Raw genomic sequence first — 24,295 nt, forward strand, 5'->3', positions numbered from 1 at the left:
AAATGCAGTCTCGGTTCTAGTAACTCGTGCCTTTTTGCTTTTGTTACTCGAGAGCTTCCATGTGTGTCTTGCAACGGCTGTTTCTCAAATAATAATACCAACAAAGATTTCAGTGTCGTCTAAGGAGAGTCCTGCAGAATCGAACTTAAGGCTCACCCCCTGGGGGCAGTGTTGCCCTTTAGGTCTTCCTCTGGCACCCATGAAGTCCACCTCTGCCCCCTTGGTCATGAGGTGGGGAGACAGGGTAGTTACCCTCCCTTGAAAACCACATGGAGTTGAAGAAGGAAGTCTGAAGATGGGCATTCTTTCCCACTTCCTCTTTCAGCTCTACGTGCTTTCCAAGGCTCAGGTTGCGGCCACATTCACACCATATTTTTAAACTAGGGTTGCCATACGTCTGGACATACCCATAATACTGCAGTCGGAAGCAGTGTCCGGGCGGAAATCGTCAAAATGGGAAAATCCGGATGTAAGGCAACCCCCGTCGGCAGTGCCATTTTCCTTAAAAAGAGCTCAAAAACATTTTTATTTATTTTTTTTGCGATTTTGCTCAAAAATCTCAACAACTTTGGGCAAAACTAAAAAAAAAAAATGCTCAACCAATTCTGTGTATGGATTTTCACTTTTTGATATACAGTGGAACCTCAGATTGAGGACGTAATCTGTGACGGAGGCACGTCTGCAACTCGCAGTGTTCGCATCCTGAAGCGCCATGTCTGCGCAGGCGCCAGCGCGATTTGGTGCTTCTGCGCATGTGCGAGCAGCGAAACCCGGAAGTAACCCGTTCTGGTACTTCTGAGTTTCCTGCAGGCTGCAAGCCGAAAACACTTAACCTGAAGCGTCCGTAACGTGAGGCATGACTGTATGGCATACCTATGAAACCATTTTGCCGCATTTGCATTCATTTAAAGTACTACGATGCCATTCTATATAGTCACAGCTTCCCTCAAAGAATTCTGGGTGCTGTCATCTGTTAAGGGTAGAGACAGATCCCTGGACAAGTTTTCTTTTATGCTGGCTAAACATTTGTTTTTCAGCAGACAAAGATACTTTACTTAGCGAAGTTCTGTCAGACCCCTTCCCTTCCCCAGCGCTACAACTGTTTTGCACAAAGTTACGGCAACTTGGGCTTTCAGAGGATCTCCTAGGTGCTGTGGCTTTTCCAATCGCCAAGGCCATGTTAAAAACTAGGCTGTGGGACATAGACCACCAGGAACTAATCTCAGCTGCGGAAAAAACATGTTCCCCTCTATTTTCGACTCCCCTGGGTGCAGGAATTTAACCTTAATTATTTACAATTTTTGTTTAGCCTGTAAAAAAGAAGGGCTTTTTTGCTGGCTGGGCTCAATTGTAATCCTTCTAACCTCCTTTGGGTTAGGTTTGCAGATATGGCAGAAGAGGTTAGGATCTGCACATGTGATGCCCATCTAGCTCACATGGCCCTTAATTGCAAAATATATTATGATCTCCGCCAACAATTCTTAGACCACCTATGTATCCCAACATGGAAACCAGAGACAGAGGTTATACGCTTCTTATTACAGGGGAGAGGCCAGGAGCTCACCAAGACAGTAGCCAAGTTCCTCTATTTGATTTTCTGCCGCCAAAGTACGCTAACAGGACCCTGGCCTTGCTGGAGTCCCACAGAGGTGAAATAGATTGCTCGCTTCTTCTTCCCTTTGGCAAATGACTATACTGTTGAAATGGCAATGAGATCGCATTGGCCTATTTATTCTGAATGTTTGTATATGATGCCAATAAAGGTTTGATGATGATGATTTGTTAAGGGTGCAGAGAGCTTAGGGAGATGCCTTATTCCCTGCCCAGATTCATAATTCCTTGGGTAGCTTAACCGTCAGTCTCTCTTCCCAAGAAACTCTGGAAATTGTAGCTCTGTGAGGGGAATTGACAGCAAATGACAGCAATACACACTCCCCTGCTAATGTACAGATGGAGTCACTCATTTTTTCCTTCAGTACTAAAGAGATGATAGCCGTCTTCCAGTATCTCATGGAAGAGGGTGCATGCTTGTTTCCTCCTGCTGTGGAGGGTAGGACTCGAACCCATGGCTTCAAGTTACAAGAAAGGAGATTCCGACTAAACATCAGGGGAAACTTTCTGACGGTAAGAGCTGTCTGACAGTGGAAATGTCTCCCTCAGGAGATTGTGGACTCTCCTTCCTTGAAGTTTTTTAAGGAGAGGTTGGAAGGCCCTCTGTCAGGGATGCTTTCTCTGAGATTCCTGCATCGCGGGGGGTTGGACTAGATGACCCCTGGGTCCCTTCCAGCTCTGTGATTCAGTGATAAACATGCATTAGTTTACCCTGTTTTCCAGTTTGTCCCTGATTTAAAAGCCATGGTGTTTATTCTGAAAAGTCACGAGTTTCTAGGAAATCATTAATTCTTAGCCTGCACTGCAAGCTAGGCCTCATCTGCACCAGAAAGTTCTTCCTGAAGTTTATTTGGATTCCCCTTTCTTGCAACTTGAAGCCATGGGTTCGAGTCCCGCCATCCAGAGCAGGAGAAAACAAGCATGTTCCCTCTTCCATGTGACAGCCCTTGAGATCTCATATCTCCTCTCAGTCTCCTCTTTTCCTGGCTAAACACACCCAGCTCCTTCAAACATGCCTCATATGGCTTGGCTTCCAAACCCTTGATCATCTTGGCTGCCCTCCTCTGCACCCGTTTCGGCTTGTCAATATCCTCCTTAAATTCAGAACTGGACGGTAAAAGCTGTTCAAAGGTGGAACAGACTCCCTCGTATGTTGGTAGACTCTCCTTTCTTGGAAATTTTAAAGCAGTGGTTGGAGGGTCACCTGTCATGTATGATTCAGTTGAGATTCCTGCATCGCAAGGGGTTGGACTACAGCACCACTCACTGAGCTCCCTCCCAACTCTGCAATTCTGATTCCATAATGCCACTTTAAACAGTCATGGCTCTCCCTTACTAAATCTCTGTGGGACCCATAGCCCTGGGAGGGTAAGAACAAATAATAATAGAATTGTAAAATTGGACCTACCCCCCAGCAATGCCCAACCTGGGGCTCAAACCCACAACCCTGAGATTAAAAGAGTCTCCTGTCCTGGAGAGCTGTTGCCAAGTCAGTGCAGACATCCTGAGGTAGATGGACCAACAGTCCGACTTGGCCTAAGGTAGATTCATAAGGTACCCCTGCCCGTACGGGCCAGTTTTGACAGACTCTGGGGTTGTGCGCCCATCTCACTTAAGAGGCCGGGGGCCAGCGCTGTCCGGAGACACTTCCGGGTCACGTGGCCAGCGTGACATCGCTGCTCTGGCGAGCCAGAGCCGCACACGGAAACGCCGTTCACCTTCCCGCTGGTAAGCGGTCCCTATTTATCTACTTGCACCCAGAGGTGCTTTCGAACTGCTAGGTTGGCAGGCGCTGGGACCGAGCAGCGGGAGCGCACCCCGCCGCAGGGATTCGAACCGCCAACCTTTCGATCGGCAAGCCCTAGGCGCTGAGGCTTTAACCCACAGCGCCACCTGCATCCCTTTTAGGTAGATTCATAGCTGTCAACTTTTCCCTTTTCTTGCGAGGAATCCTATTCGGAATAAGGGAATTTCCCTTTAAAAAAAGGGAAACGTTAACAGCTATGGGTAGATTCCTAATGTCCCTGGTGCGGTTTTGAACCATGATGTGAAATCGATTCCTTCTCCCTCCAGCAGCAGTTCCCTGCTTGCCTCCTATTCTGCCTTTGTTGTTGTTGTTTAGTCGTGTCCGACTATTCGTGACCCCCTGGACCAGAGCACGCCAGGCACTCCTGTCTTCCACTGCCTCCCGCAGTTTGGTCAAACTCATGCTGGTAGCTTCCCCCTTCTCCTTGTGCCCTCCATCTTTCCCAACATCAGGGTCTTCTCCAGGGAGTCTTCTCTTCTCATGAGGTGGCCAAAGTACTGGAGCCTCAGCTTCACAATCTGTCCTTCCAGTGAGCACTCAGGGCTGATTTCCTTCAGAATGGAGAGGTTTGATCTTCTTGCAGTCCATGGGACTCTCAAGAGTCTCCTCCAGCACCAGAATTCAAATGCATCAATTCTTCAGCGATCAGCCTTCTTTATGGTCCAGCTCTCACTTCCATACATCACTACTGGGAAAACCAGAGCTTTAACTATATGCACCTTTGCGTATATACTCTGCCTTTGGAAAGGGTTAAGAAAAAGGAGAAGATGGAGCCCAGCTTCCTAGAAAGGCTCCCGAGAAGGAGGGATGCCAAAAGACCTTCCTGTGTTGTTATTGCCATTCTTCTTATTCTGCCTCCTTCTCTCCCTCCCATCTGGGGATGCAGAGGCCTCCTTTGCTCAGAGACACACACAGAGAGATCTTTGGGAAGGGTCAGAGGTGCTGCTTGCAGGGCGTGCTGGAGGGGTGAGTTGAAAGAAAGGGGGAGAAAGGCGGGTGGCTGTTTTTGGACAAAGGGAATATTTCATCTGCAAGGGATGGAGGAGTAAAAAGAGGGAGAAAAGGCATCTGAACAGGGGCCTGTAAGGAGCAGGGATGATGCTCTCTCACCCCGGTCCTTGCACGAGGTTGCAAGGATGTAGTCATTCTTAATATTATTGTTTGCATCTATTGCTCACGTTTGGGGAGTTGCGTCTGAAATAAACAGAATGAGAGGTAGAAACTCCACTGGGGTGCAAAGATTTATGATTACGGTTTGCTTTTGTTGTTTTTGTCAAAAAAGCAGGCAAACCACGACCACGAAGACAGGGGAGATTCTCTTGTTTATTTCTTGTTGTCTCAAGCTGCTGGGGGGGAAAGCACAGGAGCTTGACACAGGGAGGAAACGTGGCAACTCAGTGTTGTTCCCACAACACAGGTGGCAACTGTGCGGAGTGTGAATGTCAGGAGAAAATGTTTATTTTCCGTGCCTCTGGCTGCTGTAATGAACACAGGAGCATGGTAAATGAAGAAAGGTGGCAACGTAATGATGATTCTGCAGTTCAGGTGGGAAAATTGGGGAAAGGGGTGTCAAGAAATAAATGTCCCCCTTGTTTATTTTTGGTGTGTCTGGCTGCTGTAATAGGTACAGGAGTGAGACGGGGTGGAAAGGTGGCAGCAATAATATTCACACACATTAGGAGGCAAAATTTAGGGGAGGGTGTCAGGAAAAAATGTCCCTTTGCTTAATTTCTGTGTCTCTCAGGCTGCACAGGAACATGGCAGAGGGAAGGAAGATGGCGACCTAATGGTGTTTCTACAATTCTGGCAGCAATTTTTTTTGTGGGGGTGTTGTCAGGGATGGTTGTAAGGGTTGCTGAATTATAAAGTTAGAAGCGACCTCAAGTGTTGTCTTGTCCAACCCACTGCAATGCAGGATTATAATTTTTTTGCACAACATGGGGCTTGAACCCACAACCTTGAGATTAAGGGTCTCATGCTCTACTGACTGAGCTATCCCAGGTTTTAGATCCTTTAAGCAGGAGCAAAATAAGAGTCTTCTCTAATGGAATAAGCCACATGTGCTTATTTAGCCATCTGCCTCTTCTAACTAAAGCAACCAGGAGGAGGTGGGTTCTAATTTTAACATCAAATGCAGCTTGTAGGGAATTCTGCACAACTTTGCTTTCAGGGATTCTCTGAAATGAAATAAATGGGGGGGGGTGTGCCTCCTGATGGAAGGTAAGTCTGTCTAAAGAGGAGTAAAGGTAAAGGGACCCCTGACTGTTAGGTCCAGTTGTGGCCGACTCTGGGGTTGCGGCGCTCATCTCGCGTTATTGGCCGAGGGAGCCAGCATACAGCTTCCGGGTCATGTGGCCAGCATGACTAAGCCACTTCTGGCGAGCCAGAGCAGAGCACGGAAACGCCGTTTACCTTCCCACCGGAGTGGTACCTATTTATCTACTTGCACTTTGACATGCTTTCGAACTGCTAGGTTGGCAGGAGCAGGGACCGAGCAACGGGAGCTCACCCTGTCATGGGGATTCCAACCGCAGACCTTCTGATCAGCAAGTCCTAGGCTCTGTGGTTTAACCCATTATGTTGCAAATCCTTTGTCCATTACCAACTTGACCTGTTAATCTTTTGTATGCCACTCTAAAAGCAAGCTATACATTTTAGATAATAATTCAACATTATTTTCTCACAAATCTTTTTGAAATCTTGATATTTCACAACTGAAACCTTTATTTTTAACTATCTTAAATCATTTAGTTGGTTGCTTTCGAATTGCTAGGTTGGCAGGAGCAGGGACCAAGCAACGGGAGCTCACCCTGTCAGCAAGTCCTAGGCTCCGTGGTTTAACCCACAGCGCCACCTGCGTCTCTCTAAAGAGGGGTAGTCAGATGAAAAAGAGGGCAGGGGTCCTGTGCCCTTAATAGTTGTAAAGAAGAAAGAGCAGTGGAGGGTGTCCTTGAGGCCCTAGGGCAAATGGGGCACTGCCCCACCAACCTCTGACTGACTCAACCTGCCTGCCTTCCTAGTTACATCCAACCCAGGGAGGTGGCATTTTCCAAGATGGTGGACAAGACAGGTCTGATCCAGCAGAACTCTTCATCCGATATGCTTATGTCTTCTTTTCTTTAGGGAGAAGCCTGTCCCCTGGCTTGAGAATGAATCCACCTTCTGGGTGACCTGTCTCTATCCTCTAAAGATCCAGCCCTGCAGCCTTTCCTAAAGATTTTGCGTTTTACAGGGCCGAAGCAACCTCCCTCTAGTTAAGAGGCACGGAACAAATCTGTAGATCCAGCTCTGTTGAGGCGAAAGAGAAAAAGGCCTCTTCGATGTCTGGAGGATCAGGGATGGCAACTGTAGGCTTCCAGTTTCAGCCTTTATTTGCTCACGAGTTGCCTGCAGGAATTAAACTGGAAGAGGCAGAAGCACCAGATTATTCAATTGGAGAAGAACAAGGAGACAAAGGCCGCCATTTTGTGCAAGCTGGGACGGCCCAAGGCTTTTCCAAAGGTCCGCCACTGCTACAGATTAAACAGGAACCCAAGGAAGGTTTGGCCCAACACTGGGAAATCCAGTGGCATGACTTTTTGAGGGGCCTGCAGCCGCCTCAAGCAGGATGGGGTAATCCACAGCTTCGATGGGGCGATAAGGTCTCCATCAGAGAGGAAGCCCAAAGTGACCGGTGTCCTAGAGAAGAGAGGTTGACCCAGATCTCGCCAAATCTCAACGCGGAAGCCCCAAAGAGCCTGCATGCCAGAGGGAGGGGAAAGGTGGAAAGGGGAACTGCCCCGGGTGACATTAGTGCCGAAATCCAGCGTAAACGCTTCAGACATTTCTGCTACCGGGAGATGGAGGGACCCCGAGAGATTTGCAGGCGGCTCCGGGAGCTGTGCTGTCAGTGGCTGAAGCCGGAGAAGCACACCAAGGAGCAGATGGTTGAGATGTTGGTCCTGGAGCAGTTCTTGGCTGTCCTGCCTCAGGAAATGCAGGGCTGGGTCAAGGCAGGGGGCGCAGAGAGCTGTGCCGAAGCGGTGGCCCTGGCAGAGGATTTCCTGCTGAGCCAGGAAGAGGATGAGCCTCAGGGATGGGAACGGAAGGTGAGGCCACCGAATACCCGAAGGGGCACTTATCATTATTTTTAAATTTTCTTTTTTTTTTTTTTTTGCAGAGCAGTACAGTGGTACCTCAGGTTAAGAACTTAATTCGTCCTGTAGGTCTGTTCTTAACCTGAAACTGTTCTTAACCTGAGGTACCACTTTAGCTAATGGAGCCTCCCGCTGCTGCTGTGCCGCTGGAGCACGATTTCTGTTCTCATCCTGAAGCAAAGTTCTTCACTTGAGGTACTATTTCTGGGTTAGCAGAGTCTGTAACCTGAAGCATATGTAACCCGCAGTGCCACTGTATACATCAAGGCCATCAAACTGCCAAATTAAACCATTCAAGCAAAACATCAAAACCCATTAAATGGGATCCTGCTCACTCAATACTCATGACATTTTCTGGCTGCCCATTTATTATCAACGGCAACAGAACCCACCCCACTCCTCTAAAACAAGCTTTGCCAGCCCAGTGCCTTCTGGGTAATGATGGACTCCAACTCCCATCAGCCTTTGCGGCTAGCATGGTCAATGGCCTGGGATGATGGGAGTTGTAGTTCAGCAACATCTGGAGGTGCTTGCAGGTTTCCCCACTCCTGGCTAGAATAGCACTGTTTCCTTTTGGTGCTCCTTCTAACTTCCGTCACTCTGCCCTGAACAAGGGGGTCCTTGCCCACAGGCATCTAGTAAGAACAGGATGCTGGACTAGAGGGGCAACTGGTCTGATCCAAAACACTCTTCTGATGCTGTTATGTCCTCTCTGTTGCTCCAGGTACCTGAGGAGGAAAAGAGGGAAACTGCTCTGGGTCTGCTCTCACCTTTGGGTATTCAGCCAGGACCTTTATGCAAGGAGGAGGAGGAGGAGAATGAAGATGCCAGTCTGCTTGGTAAGGAGTTTTGGGATGGATGAGACTTTACAAAAGCGGCTTGTTTACAAAGGTTTTGTTTCCTTCAGTCATGAATTCAAGGGGGCATAGACCTAGGTATTTGTGTATAACATTAAACATAAACAACCTACATTTAAAGCTGATTCATACCATCATGGCTTCCCCCAAAAGATCCTGGGAAGACCCCTATTCTGTTCCCAGAGCCACAATTCCCAGAGCAGTTTTACAATAATAAAAAGGTAAAGGGACCCCTGACCATTAGGTCTAGTCGTGACCGACTCTGGGGTTGCGTCACTCATCTCGCTTTATTGGCGGAGGGAGCCGGTGTACATCTTCCAGGTCATGTGGCCAGCATGACTAAGCCGCTTCTGGCGAACCAGAGCAGCGCACGGAAACGCCGTTTACCTTCCCGCCAGAGCGGTACCTATTTATCTACTTGCACTTTGACGTGCTTTCGAACTGCTAGGTTGGCAGGAGCAGGGACCAAGTAACAGGAGCTCACCCCGTCGTGGGGATTCGAACCGCCGACCATCTGATCGGCAAGTCCTAGGCTCTGTGGTTTAACCCACAGTGCCATCCGCGTCCCTTAAACAATAATAGAATAATATAATTGTAGAATTAGAAGTGTGGAGACCTGAGAAATGTTTTGAATAAATGAAATGAACGTAATGGTGACCTGTCTCCCATTTTGCTTCTCCCATCCCTTCCCGCCTTGTAGCCAGTGGGGTGCGGCCTCTGATTTCCTGTGGCTCATCTCGTCATCCTGCTCCGGAGCCAACTCAGGTGAGGCCTCAACATGGGAGTTGCGGCGGTTGGGGAGGGAATGCGAGGAAGAGGGAATAGAGATGTAGTTGAGGTGGTTTGCCATGTGGTTGAGAATTTGCCGGATGTTGGATGCGCACGCTTTTTTCTGGTTCGTACCTTGGGAGTCAAACGGAATCCATTCCAGAAATCCGTTCGACTTCCAAAACGTTTGGAAACCAAATTACAGCTTCTGATTGGCTGCAGGAAGCTCCTACAGCTAATCAAAAGCCCTGGAAGCCCCATCAGACGTTCAGCTTCCAAAGAACGTTCGCAAACCGGAACACTCACTTCTGGATTTGTAGTGTTCGGGAGCCAAAATGTCCGAGTTCCAAGGCATTTGGGATCCAAGGTATGGCTCTATAGTCATACCTCGGGTAGCTTCAGGTTAAGCATTTTTGGGTTGCGCTCCACGGCGACCCAGAAGTAACGGAGCACGTTACTTCCGGGTTTCGCCGCTCGCACATGTGCAGACGCTCAAAATGATGTCACGTGCATGAGCGGAAGCAGCAAATCGCGACCCGTGCACGCGCAGACGTGGATTGCGTTTGCTTCAGGATGTGAACGGGGCTCCAGAACGGATCCCGTTCGCATCCAGAGGTACCCCTGTATTGCATTTATTTATCACTTTGCAGTAAAACAAATCTCAAAGCGTCTTACTAACCCTGATGCCCATACTCTGCCTCCTGTCAGGGACTGGGCAGAGGAGGAATAGTGGAGACCGCCTTCCTATCCTGACACGGTGTCACTAGAAAGCATCCCAGAACCTCCTTCTCCCAGAGCCCGGTGAGCCTTAAAAGTAGGAGAGCAAAGAGCTCAAAGGCAGAGGGCACATTGCAGCACCTCTGGAGGAGATTATGAGAATGACGAACAAGGAAGTGGGAGAGACTTCTAGGTGGCAGTCAAAAACTATACCGAGAAAGGAGGAATGGATTTGTAAACTAAATGAATATTTAATTCTGGCAAAATTAACTGCTATAATAAGAAATCAGTCAAATCAAAAATTTAAAAAGGAGTGGAAATGTTTTGATGAATATATGGCAAAATATTGCTCAAAAAAAATATATATGCTAATATGCCTAGATTAAAATGTGAAGTACTGGATGGAAGAATAATTAGTAAGGAAAGATAATAAGAATATGTAGATGATTTGAGAAGGTTGTAGAATGCAAAGATTATTGTAATTTGTATAGTGTGGAGGAAATCGAGTGGGGGCGGAGGGAAGTGGGAGGAAGGAGAAAAGAATATGATGGATTGAGGAAATAGAAATGTAAATGTATGGGGGGATGGGGAGGAAATGGTATTGGCTTTGGTATATCTGTATTGCAAAGTAATATGTGAAAACCAATAACATAATTTAAATTTTAAAAAAGGAAGTGGGGGAGATGGGGGTGGGTGGAGATTCACTCAGGACAACGCCATTATCACAGAGGCTGGGTTCTACAGCCTCTCTCTGTAATATTGAAATAAAAAAGGAGGGTAAGTAACTTTTCCTTGTCTTTATACTTTCCTGGGCAACCAGCATCTTGACATCTCCATGTAGGAATGCTTCTAAACATCAGTTCTGGGAAAACACAGGAGGTGAGGATGTTGTTGTGCTCAAGTCCCAAGTTCCCTCAGGATCTGATTCTTTCCAACCCTGCGCTCAGCGCCTGGGAAGCCCCCAGCAGAGGACTGGCAAAGTCCCTCGGCACTGCGGTTCCCAGCTGACTGCCAGGAGCCTGGGAGGAGCCGTGCCAAGGGTCTTGGACTGGCGGGCGGGACAACCCACCTGTCAGCCACCTGACATCACAACGACATCAGGTGGGTTGCCCCACCCACCTGTCAAAGTTGGCCAATGGAGCGGGGTGGAGATTAATAAGGGTCAAAACAGGTTCCCCACCTCTCTTGTAAACTAAGGAGGAGAATTCTTGCACCCTTCCTGGGAAAGTCGGTGTGGTGTAGTGGTTAGAGCATGGGTAGGCATACTAAGGCCAGATCCGGCCCAATCGCCTTCTAAATCCAGCCCACGGATGGTCCAGGAATCAGCGTGTTTTTACATGATTGGAATGTGCCCTTTTATTTAAAATGCATCTCTGTGTTATTTTTGGGGCATGCCTGGTGTTTTTACATGAGTAGAATGTGTGCTTTTACAGTGGTACCTCTGGGTAAGAACTTAATTCGTTCTGGAGGCCCTTCCTTAACCTGAAAGTGTTCTTAACCTGAGGTACCACTTTAGCTAATGGGGCCTCCCACTGCCACCGCCACGCGATTTCTGTTCTCATGCTGAAGCAAAGTTCTTAACCCGAAGTGCTATTTCTAGGTTAGCGGAGTCTATAACCTGAAGCGTCTGTAACCTGAAGTGTCTGTAACCCGAGGTACTACTGTATTTAAAATGCATCTCTGGGTTATTTGTAGGGCATAGGAATTCGTTCATTTTTTTCCCTTTCAAAGTATAGTCTGGCCCCCCACAAGGTCTGAGGGACAGTGGCTGAAAATAAAAAAATTCCTTCCAGTAGCACCTTAAAGACCAACTAAGTTAGTTCTTGGTATGAGCTTTCGTGTGCATGCACACTTCTTCAGATACACTGAAACAGAAGTCACCAGACCCTTCTATCTAGTGAGAAGGTGGGGAGGGGTATTACTCAGAAGGGTGGTGGGATTGGGTGATTGGCAGATAGCTGTGATGAGCCTGTTGACGACTCTTAACGATTGCAATAGGTCTTACAGGAAAAAGCAAGGGGTGAGAAGGTGGAAAATGGCTTTGTCATGTATAATGAGATAAGAATCCAATGTCTTTGTTCAGACCAGGTCTCTCCATGGTTTTAAGTTTGGTGATAAGTTGCAATTCAGCAGCTTCTCTTTCCAGTCTATTTCTGAAATTCCTTTGTAATAGAACAGCTACTTTGAGATCTTGTATAGAATGTCCTGGGAGATTGAAGTGTTCTCCTACTGGTTTCTCTGTCTTGTGGTTCCTGATGTCAGATTTATGTCCGTTTATTCTTTGGCGTAAGGTTTGGCCTGTTTGTCCAATATAGAGAGCTGAAGGACACTGTTGGCACCCCTTGCTTTTTCCTGTAAGACCTATTGCAGTCGTTAAGAGTCGTCAACAGGCTCATCACAGCTATCTGCCAATCACCCAATCCCACCACCCTTCTGAGTAATACCCCTCCCCACCTTCCCACTAGATAGAAGGGTCTGGTGACTTCTGTTTCAGTGTATCTGAAGAAGTGTGCATGCACACGAAAGCTCATACCAAGAACTAACTTAGTTGGTCTTTAAGGTGCTACTGGAAGGAATTTTTTAATTTTGTTTTGACTATGGCAGACCAACACGGCTACCTATCTGTAACAGTGGCTGAAAATGTTTGCTGACCCTTGGGTTAGAGTGTCGGACTAGAACCTGGGTAATCCCAGCCATGAACCTCACTGGGGACCTTGGGCCTGTCACTGTCTCTTAGCCTAACCCACCTTACAGGGTTGTTGAGATGATAACCCCCTCTATGGCTGGGGGTTGGACTAAATGACACCTGGGATCCCCTTCCAACTCTATCATTATATGATAACAACAGGAGATGAGCTGGGTGTGTGTGTGTGAACCAATTACATCCCCTTGAGTTCCTGTGGGGATATAAAGGCAATAAATAATAATAAATAATAATAGACATCAAGCGTTGAGGAAGCAACATTTTCCTTATTTCAGGGACCATTAGCCTTCGAGGAGGTGGCGGTTTACTTTGCAGAGGAAGAATGGGCCTTGCTGGATCCGGACCAAAGACTTCTGTACAAGGAGGTCACGTTGGAGAATTATGGGAATATGGCCTCATTGGGTAAGAATCTGCTCTGAAGTAACCTGTAAGGGAGCAAGGGGGAGGGAAAGACCACCTTGTGTCTTCCATGTATGTCAGCCACGACTATTTATCAGGGGTAGTCTCCTCTTTAAAAATAGAATTGACCCTAGTACAGTCGTACATTGGACGTCGAACGGAATCCGTTCCGGAAGTCCGTTCGACTTCCAAAACGTTTGGAAACAAAGCGCGGCTTTTGATTGGCTGCAGGAAGCTCCTGCAGCCAATTGGAAGCCGCGGAAGGCCCGTCGGACGTTCGGCTTCTAAAAATAGTTCGCAAACCGGAACACTCACTTTCGGGTTTGCGGCGTTTGGGAGCCAAAACGCTCGAGAACTAAGCTGTTTGGAAACCAAGGTACGACTGTATGTCCCTTCCGTTTCTTAGCTTACAAGTGGAACCTGCAATAAAATGTTGCAGCAGAGTAGACTTCAGTTTGGAATTCTGGCTGGCTGCACCCTTTTTTCTCTCATTTGATTTCCCCTTCTGCTCAGCTTTCCACTCTGTCCTCCAACATATACTGAAAGATAGGAGACCGTTGGAGGGTTTTGGTATATAGTCAGATGAGCAGCATATAAATAATAAAAGTATTATTCCCCTCACAGAGCTACAAGTCCCAGAATTCCCTGGTAGAGAGGGACTGGTTGTTAAGCTACTCTGGGAATTGCAGCTCTGCAGTGGAATGTTTTTAAGTGTTCCTTCATCTTTTTTAAAAACAGGGAAATATTTCCCCGTAGATAGAAAAGTAGCAGGTCAAGGACGCGTTTTTCTAACTTAGATGACTTGAGATGACAGAAATCACTCCTTAACTTCCTATGTTTTCTTCCCTTCTGTAAAGGACTTTTGATTCCCAAACCAGACCCCATCCCCTGGCCGGAAGGAAAGGAAGATTTATTCACTCAAGACCCTGAGGAAACAGGAAAAGGAGGTTTTGCAGGTAACTGCTCACCTGTGTGATGGGACCATTCATGCCTAAAAAATTTTATAATCCCCTCTAAGGGCTGGTGAGGTTGCCAAAATTTATTCTCATGCGCACTATGTTGTTTAGTCGTTTAGTCGTGTCCGACTATTCGTGACCCTATGGACCAGAGCATGCCAGGCACTCCTGTCTTCCACTGCCTCCCGCAGTTTGGTCAAACTCATGCTGGTAGCTTCGAGAACACTGTCCAACCATTTCGTCCTCTGTCGACCCCTTCTCCTTGTGCCCTCCATCATTCCCAACATCAGGGTCTTTTCCAAGGAGTCTTCTCTTCTCATGAGGTGGCCAAAGTATTGGAGCCTCAGCTTCAGGATCTGTCCTTCCAGTGAGCACTCAGGGCTGATTTCCTTCAGAATCGATCGGTTTGATCTTCTTGCAGTCCATGGGACTCTCAAGAGTCTCCTCCAGCACCATAATTCAAAATCATCAATCATGTGCACTATATATAGATCTAAATAATATTTATATTTCAAAAACACACCCAAACAATTTGAGGAGTTATTTTATAATTCCAAAGAGTTCAGAAATTGTTTTGGCTGATTTTGGAAGTGATGTCCTCACTCAGAATTGTATTTGCCATCACCAAAACAACCCAAGCACATCTTTCAGTGCAACAAATGGAGACTGTGGAGTTGTCTGGGACTCCTGCCCAGGTGATTGGAGTGACTGTACCTTTTGTTTTTTTTTTTAAAGTAATTTTTATTGGGTTTTCACATTTTTAAAAAAACACACAGATCAAAACAAAAACAAAACATGTATAATTTCATAACCTTACTTTCTTAACCCCACTCCCTGACTTCCCCCCACCCCCCCTTCATACATCCCAAATCCAATAATTAGCTCAGCAGGTTCTTATCTCTCTTCTTTAACATATTATTGTTATTTTTAAAATTAATTCTTATTACTTGGCCAAATTTTACTTATCCAATTTTCTTATAAATATTAAGTCCTTTTCTAAGGTCGACCCAAATTCCCTTCCACGAATTTCCCCCTTTTTATATTAAATGTAGGTCATAATAGCCAAACACAAAAGTCATAAAAGTTTTAAAATTCTGTTCTCCCCTCCCTCCCTACCCCGGTTTCTGTCCCTTCCCAAATAAGTGTCCACAAAACAGTTCTTAGCCTGGATTCCTCACATCAGAGGCCTTCAAGTCTCTGTCAGTCTCTCTCTGCCGGTTTTGTTGGTAGCCCTCTTTGTTGGTCCTCAGTTTTCGAAGGAGCTCTGGCACAGTCTCATCAAATTTTCTTCCATCCAAAATACTTGGTAACAGCTGCTGCAACAAGCCAACTGATCTCCCATGCTCAAAGAGGAAGCCCCAGTCATATTTCTTGTTTCTTTTAAGTTCCAATATTCCAAGTGTTCCATGGGCTTCCTCTTTCCACTTTCGCATCTTTCGCAAATTGGTAATCCCAAGATCTTCTTCTTTATGTTCTAGCAGTGTAGGCTTCAAATTGGTACTCTCCTGTAGTTTCTTAACTCCTTCTTCCCTCTCCTCCAGTTCCAAAAAAGTCTCCTCTGGTTCAGCTGCAGATTTCGTTTCAGTCAGATCCTTTATGCATTCAGCAGGGTTGCTTGTTTTAGAGTTCAAGGTTATAAGTTGTTTGTTCATAGCCATGCTTTGCTCTTGCAGTATTCCCACGAGAAGAAACATTCTTTCTATCTCTGCCTGTAATTTTCCATCTGTAGCCATTGTAATGTTTCAAAGTTTCCCCTAGGGGGATTCTAGTTACTTAATAGTCCTTTCCCAACAAATCTATTGCTTTGTTATTTGTAACTACTTTGTTCCCAAGCACTTTAATTCAAATGTAGCAAATTTAGTCCAGAGAGATGTTAAACAGTAAAATTTTTTTCCTTTAACTGCCCGTTTGACAGCTCCTTTGACAGCTGTCAAACTCCTTGTTCCTTTTCCTCCAGCTCACACACAGGGACACTCCCGGGTCGGGGGGGGGGGTTAGACAAAAGCTTCTAAAGTTCAACTCTTACTCTCCAGCCCAAATCTTCTTCTGTCAAATTCATGGAATTAATATCTTTTAACTCATACCGAAAAAAAAGATCTCGCCACCTTAGTTCTCCGATCCTTGCTTTAAATCTTTTGTAAATAGAGGGGGTGCGGACTTCCCTTTAGCACATCCCCCGGTCGTACCGAATTTAAAGGTAAAAATTTTAAAGTCCAAATTCCATTCTACTCACGGGTTATTTCAAGTCCAAATTTCAGGGAAAAAAGTCAGCGCTCTCCGGCCATGGCTCGCGGCTTCGCTCCACTGCAGTAGCGGTCTACTCACAGCACCACGCCACTCTCCGTACCCTCTCTGTAGCCTTTAAAAAGGCTCTTCGTGGGTCGGGGGGGGCGCTTGAGGTGCCCACCGAGTCACCAAGTCCGCAGGCTTCCGCGCCTGCGGTTTCTAAGGGTCCCCGCGTCACCGTCGCCGTGAGACCCGTCTGCAACAGAGCCGATTCCCTCCGGAGCTCGGAGGGAATCCGCCATTAGCCGATCGCGCTAACCCGGAAGTCCCGTGACTGTACCTTTTGGTTCTGTGAGTGAGACATAGCTCCGGGACGATAAGCATACAGAGTACCGTAGGTCCATCTCCACTCAAAGTATCCCAAGGAGCAGGACTGGGAAAAGGCCTCTTCCTGCAACACTGGGTTGCAGTACAGTTGGCAGTAAGTACTGGATGGCCAAATGATCTAATCCACATAGGGTATCTTCCCATGTTCCCAGGTCTTTGAGGAATCGCCTGTAGTTCAGTGACAGAGCTAGGGATGAGGGAGAAATTATATTCTCTCGTACTTTCTGAAGCAATACATAAACTGAAACACAGATATCTTTCTAAATTTGCACCTCCCCAAATTTTGCAGTGGAGTTCTCTGACCAAGTAAGCTGTACAAAAAATTGCATATACAGTGGTACCTCAGGTTAAGTATTTAATTTGTTCCAGAGGTCCATTCTTAACCTGAAACTGTTCTTAACCTGAAGCACCACTTTAGCTAATGGAGCCTTCTGCTGCTGCTGCACTGGCGGAGCCTGATTTCTGTTCTTATCCTGAAGCAAAGTTCTTAACCTGAAGCACTATTTCTGGGTTAGCGGAGTCTGTAACCCGAAGCGTATGTAACCTGAGGTACCACTGTACTAAAGAGTGCAGGAAGATGATCCCCTCAAGATTCATTGTTTTTAAGTTTGACCCTGGGATGTGTATGCATAAGAAGAAATAATAATAATAATAATAATAATAATAATAATAATTTATACCCCGCCCATCTGGCTGGGTTTCCCCAGCCACTCTGGGCGGCTTCCAACCAAATATTAAAAACACAATACAGCATTAAACATTAAAAACTTCCCTAAACAGGGCTGCCTTCTTACTTTTAAAAGACAAGATAGTCGCTTATTTCCTTAACATCTGATGGGAGGGCGTTCCACAGGGCAGGCGCCACTGCTAAGAAGGCCCTCGGTGCTGGACCTTTTAAAGCATATTAGAAGCACATTATTTCCTTTTAAGAATTGTGGGTGGTACTGCAGTTGACCCCTCACACTTTGAAGGTTTTGCCAAAGGCAAGGGGGTTCTTTTCCCCCCAGGGGTTCGGAAATAAATGTGTGATATAAGTGGTGAAGAAGTCTTAAGATTTATTAAACAGCAGCAAAATCATTCGCAAGAGTAACAACGTACCAAGCAAGCCGATGGCGACACCTCCCTTCAGCTGCAAAGAGACAGAGAGGCCTCAAGCTGGCCAATGGGTCGCACAAAATCTGATGGCAGCCTTCCGGCCTACACCCAAAGTTCAGCTCTCTAGGTCAAATGCTAGGACTTATATCATAGAATCATAGAGTTGGAAGAGACCACAAGGGCCATCGAGTCCAACCCCCTGCCAAGCAGGAAACACCATCAGAGCACTCTTGACATATGGTTGTCAAGCCTCTGCTTAAAGACCTCCAAAGAAGGAGACTCCACCACACTCCTCGGCAGCAAATTCCACTGTCCAACAGCTCTTACTGTCAGGAAGTTCTTCCTATTGTTTAGGTGGAATCTTTTTTCTTGTAGTTTGGAGCCATTGCTCCGTGTCCGCTTCTCTGGAGCAGCAGAAAACATCCTTTCTCCCTCCTCTATGTGACATCCTTTTATATATTTGAACATGGCTATCATATCACCCCTTAACCTCCTCTTCTCCAGGCTAAACATGCCCAGCTCCCTTAGCCGTTCCTCATAAGGCATTGTTTCCAGGCCTTTGACCATTTTGGTTGCCCTCCTCTGGACACATTCCAGTTTGTCAGTGTCCTTCTTGAACTGTGGTGCCCAGAACTGGACACAGTACTCCAGGTGAGGTCTGACCAGAGCAGAATACAGTGGCACTATTACTTCCCTTGATCTAGATGCTATACTCCTATTGATGCAGCCCAGAATTGCATTGGCTTTTTTAGCTGCCGCGTCACACTGTTGGCTCATATCCATGAGGTGCAATTCCTAAATTACCTGCACTGGGCACCAGGGATCTCATGATCTGGGCTGGTAGGCAAACAGGATATTGGGATCCTCCCAGTGTACTGCAGTACAGGGAACAATGTACCATGTACAGGGAACAATCCCATGAATTAGGAACTGAGGCTTGGAAAGCAGATAGTTCAACACAATTCAGCATTAACCACTGTCAGGCTTAGGAGAGCAGTGAAGGCCTGCTTCTATGAAAGGCCACACACAATGGTGGATGTCATCATCACCACAATTTATTATTTATACCCCATCTGGCTGGGCTTGCCCAGCCACTCTGGACGGCTCCCAACAGAATATTAAAAAGACGATAAAATATCAGACATAAAAAACTTCCCTAAACAGGGTTGCCTTCAGAAACAGTTGTGCCAGGCCACGTACACCTCCCCGGGTTACAACAGTGTTTCCCAAATCTGGATTTCCTGTTGTTTTTGGACTACAATTCCCATCACCCCTGACCATGGAACCTGCTAGCTAGGGATGATGGGAGTTGTAGTCCAAAACAACAGGACATCCACATTTGGGAAACCCTGGGGACTCAGCTGGATTGGTAAAGAAAAAAGCCTTTTATATGTGTTGTATATGCAGTATAACACCGTGACACCAGATGACGTTGTTGAGTCCCGTCTTTCCCAACCCAGTTTCCCTGTATGAGTTTACAACGTGTTTAACTGAAACGCTTCTTTGATGTCTCTAGATCCAGCCAGGGTTACAATATACTTTCTGGTGTTTCTACTACCGTATGGGTTGTGCAGTCTAGAACCCTCTCTGTTTTCTGAAGTTTCTTCTCTTTTCTAAAAGAGGGACTCCTATTTCCCTCCTGCTCTTTCTCTTTCCCTGCATCACAGCTGCAAATGAGATCAAAGAAGAACCTCCTCCGGTAGATGGGATCCCACATCTGGAAAACGCACCCCAAGTTTTCCCAGGGGGGTCTCAGGATGACATTTTCCTGGCAGCCGAGTACTGTGAAAGTAAGTATTCAAAAGGAAGGAGCGCCACAGCTCAGGGGGTGTTTGTTGGGTTAGGGCCTCCTCTGGGTATTTTTCTCCCAGTATGTTTCCAAGCACAATTCAAAGTGTTGGTGCTGACCTTTAAAGCCCTAAACGGCCTTGGCCCAGTATACCTGAAGGAGCATCTCCACCCCCATCGTTCTGCCGGGACACTGAGATCCAGCGCCGAGGGCCTTCTGGCAGTTCCCTCGCTGCGAGAAGTGAGGTTCCAGGGAACCAGACAAAGAGCCTTTTCTGTGGCACCCGCCCTGTGGAACACCCTCCCTTCAGATGTGAAGGAAATAAGCAGCTATCTTATCTTTAAAAGACATCTGAAGGCAGCCTTGTTTAGGGAAGTTATTTAATGCTGTATTGTTTTTAACACTTGATTGGGAGCCGCCCAGCGTGGCTGGGGAAACTCAGCCAGGTGGGCGGGGTATGAATATTAAATTATTATTATTATTATTATTATTATTATTATTATTTGTAAAGTTTTTCTCTCTGTGTGTCTACACCTCACTAAACCTTGCAGTTCCCCTGAGCCTAATATATTGCGTGTAAATGGTGCTGTTTTGTCTTAAAAAGCAGCAACACTCACAACCCAAACCTCAGAGTTTGAGAAGAAATGTTCCAGTCAGACGCAATGGGCTTCATCCTATCAGCTCAAAACTCTTGCCATCTTTGTTTTGAAGCGTTAGGATGGAGTCCATTTTTCTGCCTCCATGGTACCTTCTGTTTTCCTCCTCTCCTGTCAGATGGAGTGATATCACGGCCTGTGTCTTCTTGTCTCTCTAATCTCTTCAGGCGACGGCACTGCCAGTGAGAGCGAGATGGGCAGGACACATCAAGATGGCCCTAGGTCAGCCAGTTCTGACGGGAGGTTCCAGGGGGTTTCCCTCAGGGACGTTTCTGTGAAGTCCAAAGCCTTCGATCAGGGCTACAAGTCCGACAGGCAGCAGTGGCAGCGGGCCATGAAGATGTGGGGCATCTCCATTCAGGAGGTGGAAACCACCGTGGCTGATAACGCTGGCGCGATTGGCACAGGAGAGGAGTGCCACATGTGCCGCAAATGCGGGCAGGCGTTTGAGCACCAATCGGGGCTCATCGTGCACCAGATGATCCACACGGCCGAGAGGCCCTACGAGTGCCTCGAGTGCGGGAAGAGCTTCTGCCAGAGGGAGAACCTTCTTGCACACCAGAGAATCCACTTGGGGGAGAGGCCTTACGAGTGCCTGCAGTGCGGGAAGAGCTTCAGCACGCGGTCGCATCTTATCACCCACCAGAGAATCCACACGGGCGAGAAGCCGTACGAGTGTCTGCACTGCGCAAAGAGCTTCAGCAACAAGTCCTCGCTCGTCACCCACCAGAGAATCCACACGGGCGAGAAGCCTTACGAGTGTCCGCAGTGCGGGAAGAGCTTCTGCCAGAGCGGGCAGCTGATCCGACACCAGAGAATCCACACGGGAGAGAAACCCTACGCTTGCCTACAGTGTGGGAAATGCTTCTGCCAGAGAGGACAGCTGATAAGACACCAGAGGATGCACACGGGCGAGAAGCCTTACGAGTGCCTTCAATGTGGGAAAAACTTCAGCAGGAAATCATACCTTGACATTCACCTGCGGATGCACACAGGAGAGAAGCCTTACGGGTGCCCCGAGTGCGGGAAAAGCTTCTGCCAGAGTGCCCAGTTGATCCGGCACCAGCGAATCCACACAGGGGAGAAGCCATTTGCGTGTTCTGAGTGCGGGAAAAGCTTCTTCCAGAAGGAGAAGCTGGTAAGACACCAGAGAACCCATGCGGAATCAAAACCGCATGAATGCTCAAAGTGCCAAAAAACCTTCCCCCAGAAAGATAAGCTCATGCATCATCAGAAAACCCACGCAGGGCTTGACACCTTATGAATGTTTCCTCTTTTTTTAAAAAAACAAAAACCTGCTCCCAAAGTGTAATAAGTTTTGGGCAAAATGCATCACGTTTCAGAATCATTCGAGACCGATGTTGGAGAAGGTTTCTGCTGTAATTTGGGGCTTACCAAATATAAGGATAAATACAGAAGAGAGAAACAGAGTCTTGCTGGATCAAACCAGGCCTGCTGTCTAGTCCTGAAATTGAGGCATTGAGGTGATGACAGTTGCCATTCGAATCCTCTTGGTTGGTTGGGAGAACATTCTTACACATCGGAGAATCCACACAGAAAAGGGCCCTTTCTGAAGCAGCTTGGAACAAGGGGCAGATTTTCCTCAGTGGTGCCGTGAAAGTAACTTTGGTCTCCGGACGTCATAGACATCCCTCCTCCATTTCTTAGATGGGAACATGAATTTACTTCAAAACACAGTGAGCCATCCCTGCTGAGTTCGGGGCCCTCTGGCCCTTCGAGCTGTATGGCGCCTTGCATTCCTCCCCATGGGACAGAACTCCTTTTCACATTAAAACCAAAAGCAGCTGAAAATAAGTGTAAAATGTCACTTAGGACGTAGACGTTTGCAGGTTCGATGTGTAAAGTATAGACCTATTTCTCCTGTTGTCACCCCCCACCCTCACATCAGGTATCTCTCCCACAATCTCCTCTTCCGTTATCTTTTATTTGCACAAAATCTAGTCCAGCATCCTGTTTTCACAGTGGCCAACCAGATACCTTGGTGTGGGGTTGGGGACACAAGCTTTTGCATTATGGCGAACCAACGCAGGGCAACCACTCACCCAACAGTTACCGGATTTCAGCAGGAAGCTCTGGGTGCCTGTGCAAAATGGGAGCAAAGCAGTTTGCCCTTTTTCAGGTGCAAGCAGTACTGAAAGCGGGTTGTGTCCGCTCCCCTCTCCCCCAATACATTTGCGGAAGGAAACGAGTCCACGCTGTGGTTAGGGTTAAGTTCAAGAGCCCATGTTGATCGAAGGAAGGTGATTATGTTGGAGGGACGTGGTCAATCAGGCAGAGGGTCTCCCCTGCGGATCAAAAGCAAACCAGCCGGCATTTTAAAATGCTGTCAAAACCAGGGCTGCAAAAAGCCACAAAGCAGACAGTACCAACTGCAATGCATGAAAATATACAATTGTGGTCAGACACTAGCAGCTTGCTTAAAACGGTTATTTCCCATGCCTCCCTTTTCACCTAATTCGCAGGTGTTGAGGTCCTCTCCCTCCTGCCTTCATCCAAACTTTTCCTTAGACAAGCAGAAACAGAGGAGGGACAAGGCCTTTGTAGCTAAAGGTCCTTTCTCATGAAGGTCCTTTAAGGACATCTGGAGAAGCCCTTAAAGACATCTAGTAACTGTCTCAGATTAGGCCTGCCTCTTTCAATGTTGCGGGAAGCCTGTCCCAGATTGTTGTATTCGTGTTGTCCTGATTTTTGTCACTATATCATTGTTTTTCCTCATTAGCTGTACCATGCTTCTGAATTCTGCCTTTGAATCGGCGTTGTTCTTTGGTTCTGGATAAGAACACACAGTCCTTTTTCTCTGGGGGGACGCAGGGGTATGCATACCCCTAAACATTTTGTGAATCTTTGTACTTTTGCCCATTTACTGTATTCATTTCCCCCGATTTGAACTATAAAATCGTGGTTTTCCTGAGACAAAATGAGAGTACCCCTATGCATTTTTTTTAAAGAAAAAAAGCACTGAGAACAGATATTCCGATTCTTACAAAAACTAAAAGCTGTTCCATCAGGTGACATCTGCTTACACCAGGGGTCAGCAACATTTTTTGAGGCGGGGCTGGTCCACTCCCCAGCGGCCAGACTGTGCTCATGTGTACGTTCAAGCTATTTCCGGCGCTCTTCCAGGTCAGAAGAGCACTGGAAATAGCGTGTGCGTATACGCATGGGCGTTCCTCTGTCCTGGAAGTGCGCCGGAAATAGAGTGTGCAGCCACTCCCATACGCGTGCACACACACTTTTTCTGGTGCACTTCCAGGACGGAGGAACACCCGTGTGCATGCTCACATGCTATTTCCGGCGCTCTTCCAACCCAGAAGTCAGTCCCCGCAGCGAGAGAAAAAATGGTGCCATGGGGGGGGGGGGAAGCATGGAATAAAGCGTGGAATCCCCACGCCAATCCATGGAACGGCCATGGGCCGGTTCTAGGAACCTCATGGGCTGGAACCCATGGGCCTTAGGTTGCTGACCTCTGGCTTACACCATCCTCTCTCTCTCTCTCTCTCTCTCTCTCTCTCTCTCTCTCACACACACACACACACACACACGCCTACCCTACTGTGGGAAAGCCTGGGTGAGTGACACCGTAATGAATTGAAGATGTATTACGCTCAGCCCTGTGTTTGTTTGTGTGTGATGTTTAGTTTTGGGTTGGTTTGTTCTAACAGCCAGTTGGTGCGATGGCATTTTGTTCCTTAATAAATTATCTCAAATGAGCTTCAAGGAAATGTCCAGAATTTAATTATGGAAAAGGCACTCATCTTCAAGTGGAATACAGCACAAGAGAATAAAACCAGGAAAAGGAGCCATTATAAATTATTTAAAACCTCAATAAATAATCCTCAGTTCTTTCACCAGCTGCCCGGACACCGAGCAAAACGTCCCTGCTTAACAAGAACGTTTTATTGTCACCTGAGGAAGAAAGCTTATTTCACATAACAAATCCTGGCCTCCGTTCAGACTGTATTGCTGAGGTTCCTTCTGCACCAAGTTCAGGAGTAAACCCTGCTTTCTCTTCTCTCTGTCTCTCTCCCCCAACAGATAATGCCAGGAGGAAACATTTCTGACCAGACTGAGTTCCGCTTTGCCCTCCAGTCTCAAGCCAAGTCTCATGTGCACCAAGTTTAGTACTTGAAAATCACAGCACCATTGATCTTTAGGAGCATATTGTT

The 24,295-nt window shown here is 47.0% G+C and overlaps 1 protein-coding gene across 2 annotated transcripts; it reads left to right on the forward strand.

The window, feature by feature from the left end:
- Nucleotides 1–3,941: 3,941 nt before the first annotated feature.
- On the forward strand, nucleotides 3,942–23,840 carry LOC307207065 (uncharacterized protein). Of its 2 annotated transcripts, XM_079960763.1 has the most exons (8): nucleotides 3,942–4,384; nucleotides 6,542–7,506; nucleotides 8,279–8,393; nucleotides 9,112–9,176; nucleotides 12,876–13,002; nucleotides 13,857–13,955; nucleotides 19,331–19,453; nucleotides 20,276–23,840. In XM_079960763.1, the coding sequence occupies exons 2-8, from the start codon at nucleotides 6,739–6,741 to the stop codon at nucleotides 21,370–21,372; spliced, it is 2,394 nt and encodes a 797-aa protein (XP_079816889.1). In that variant the 5' UTR covers nucleotides 3,942–4,384; nucleotides 6,542–6,738; the 3' UTR covers nucleotides 21,373–23,840. The 2 variants fall into 2 exon arrangements, with proteins under 2 accessions (XP_079816889.1, XP_079816890.1); XM_079960764.1 differs by lacking the exon at nucleotides 19,331–19,453.
- The last annotated feature ends 455 nt before the right edge of the window (nucleotides 23,841–24,295 follow it).

Source organism: Podarcis cretensis (assembly GCF_951804945.1).
Source record: "Podarcis cretensis genome assembly, chromosome: 2".
Taxonomy (NCBI): Eukaryota; Metazoa; Chordata; class Lepidosauria; order Squamata; family Lacertidae; genus Podarcis; species Podarcis cretensis.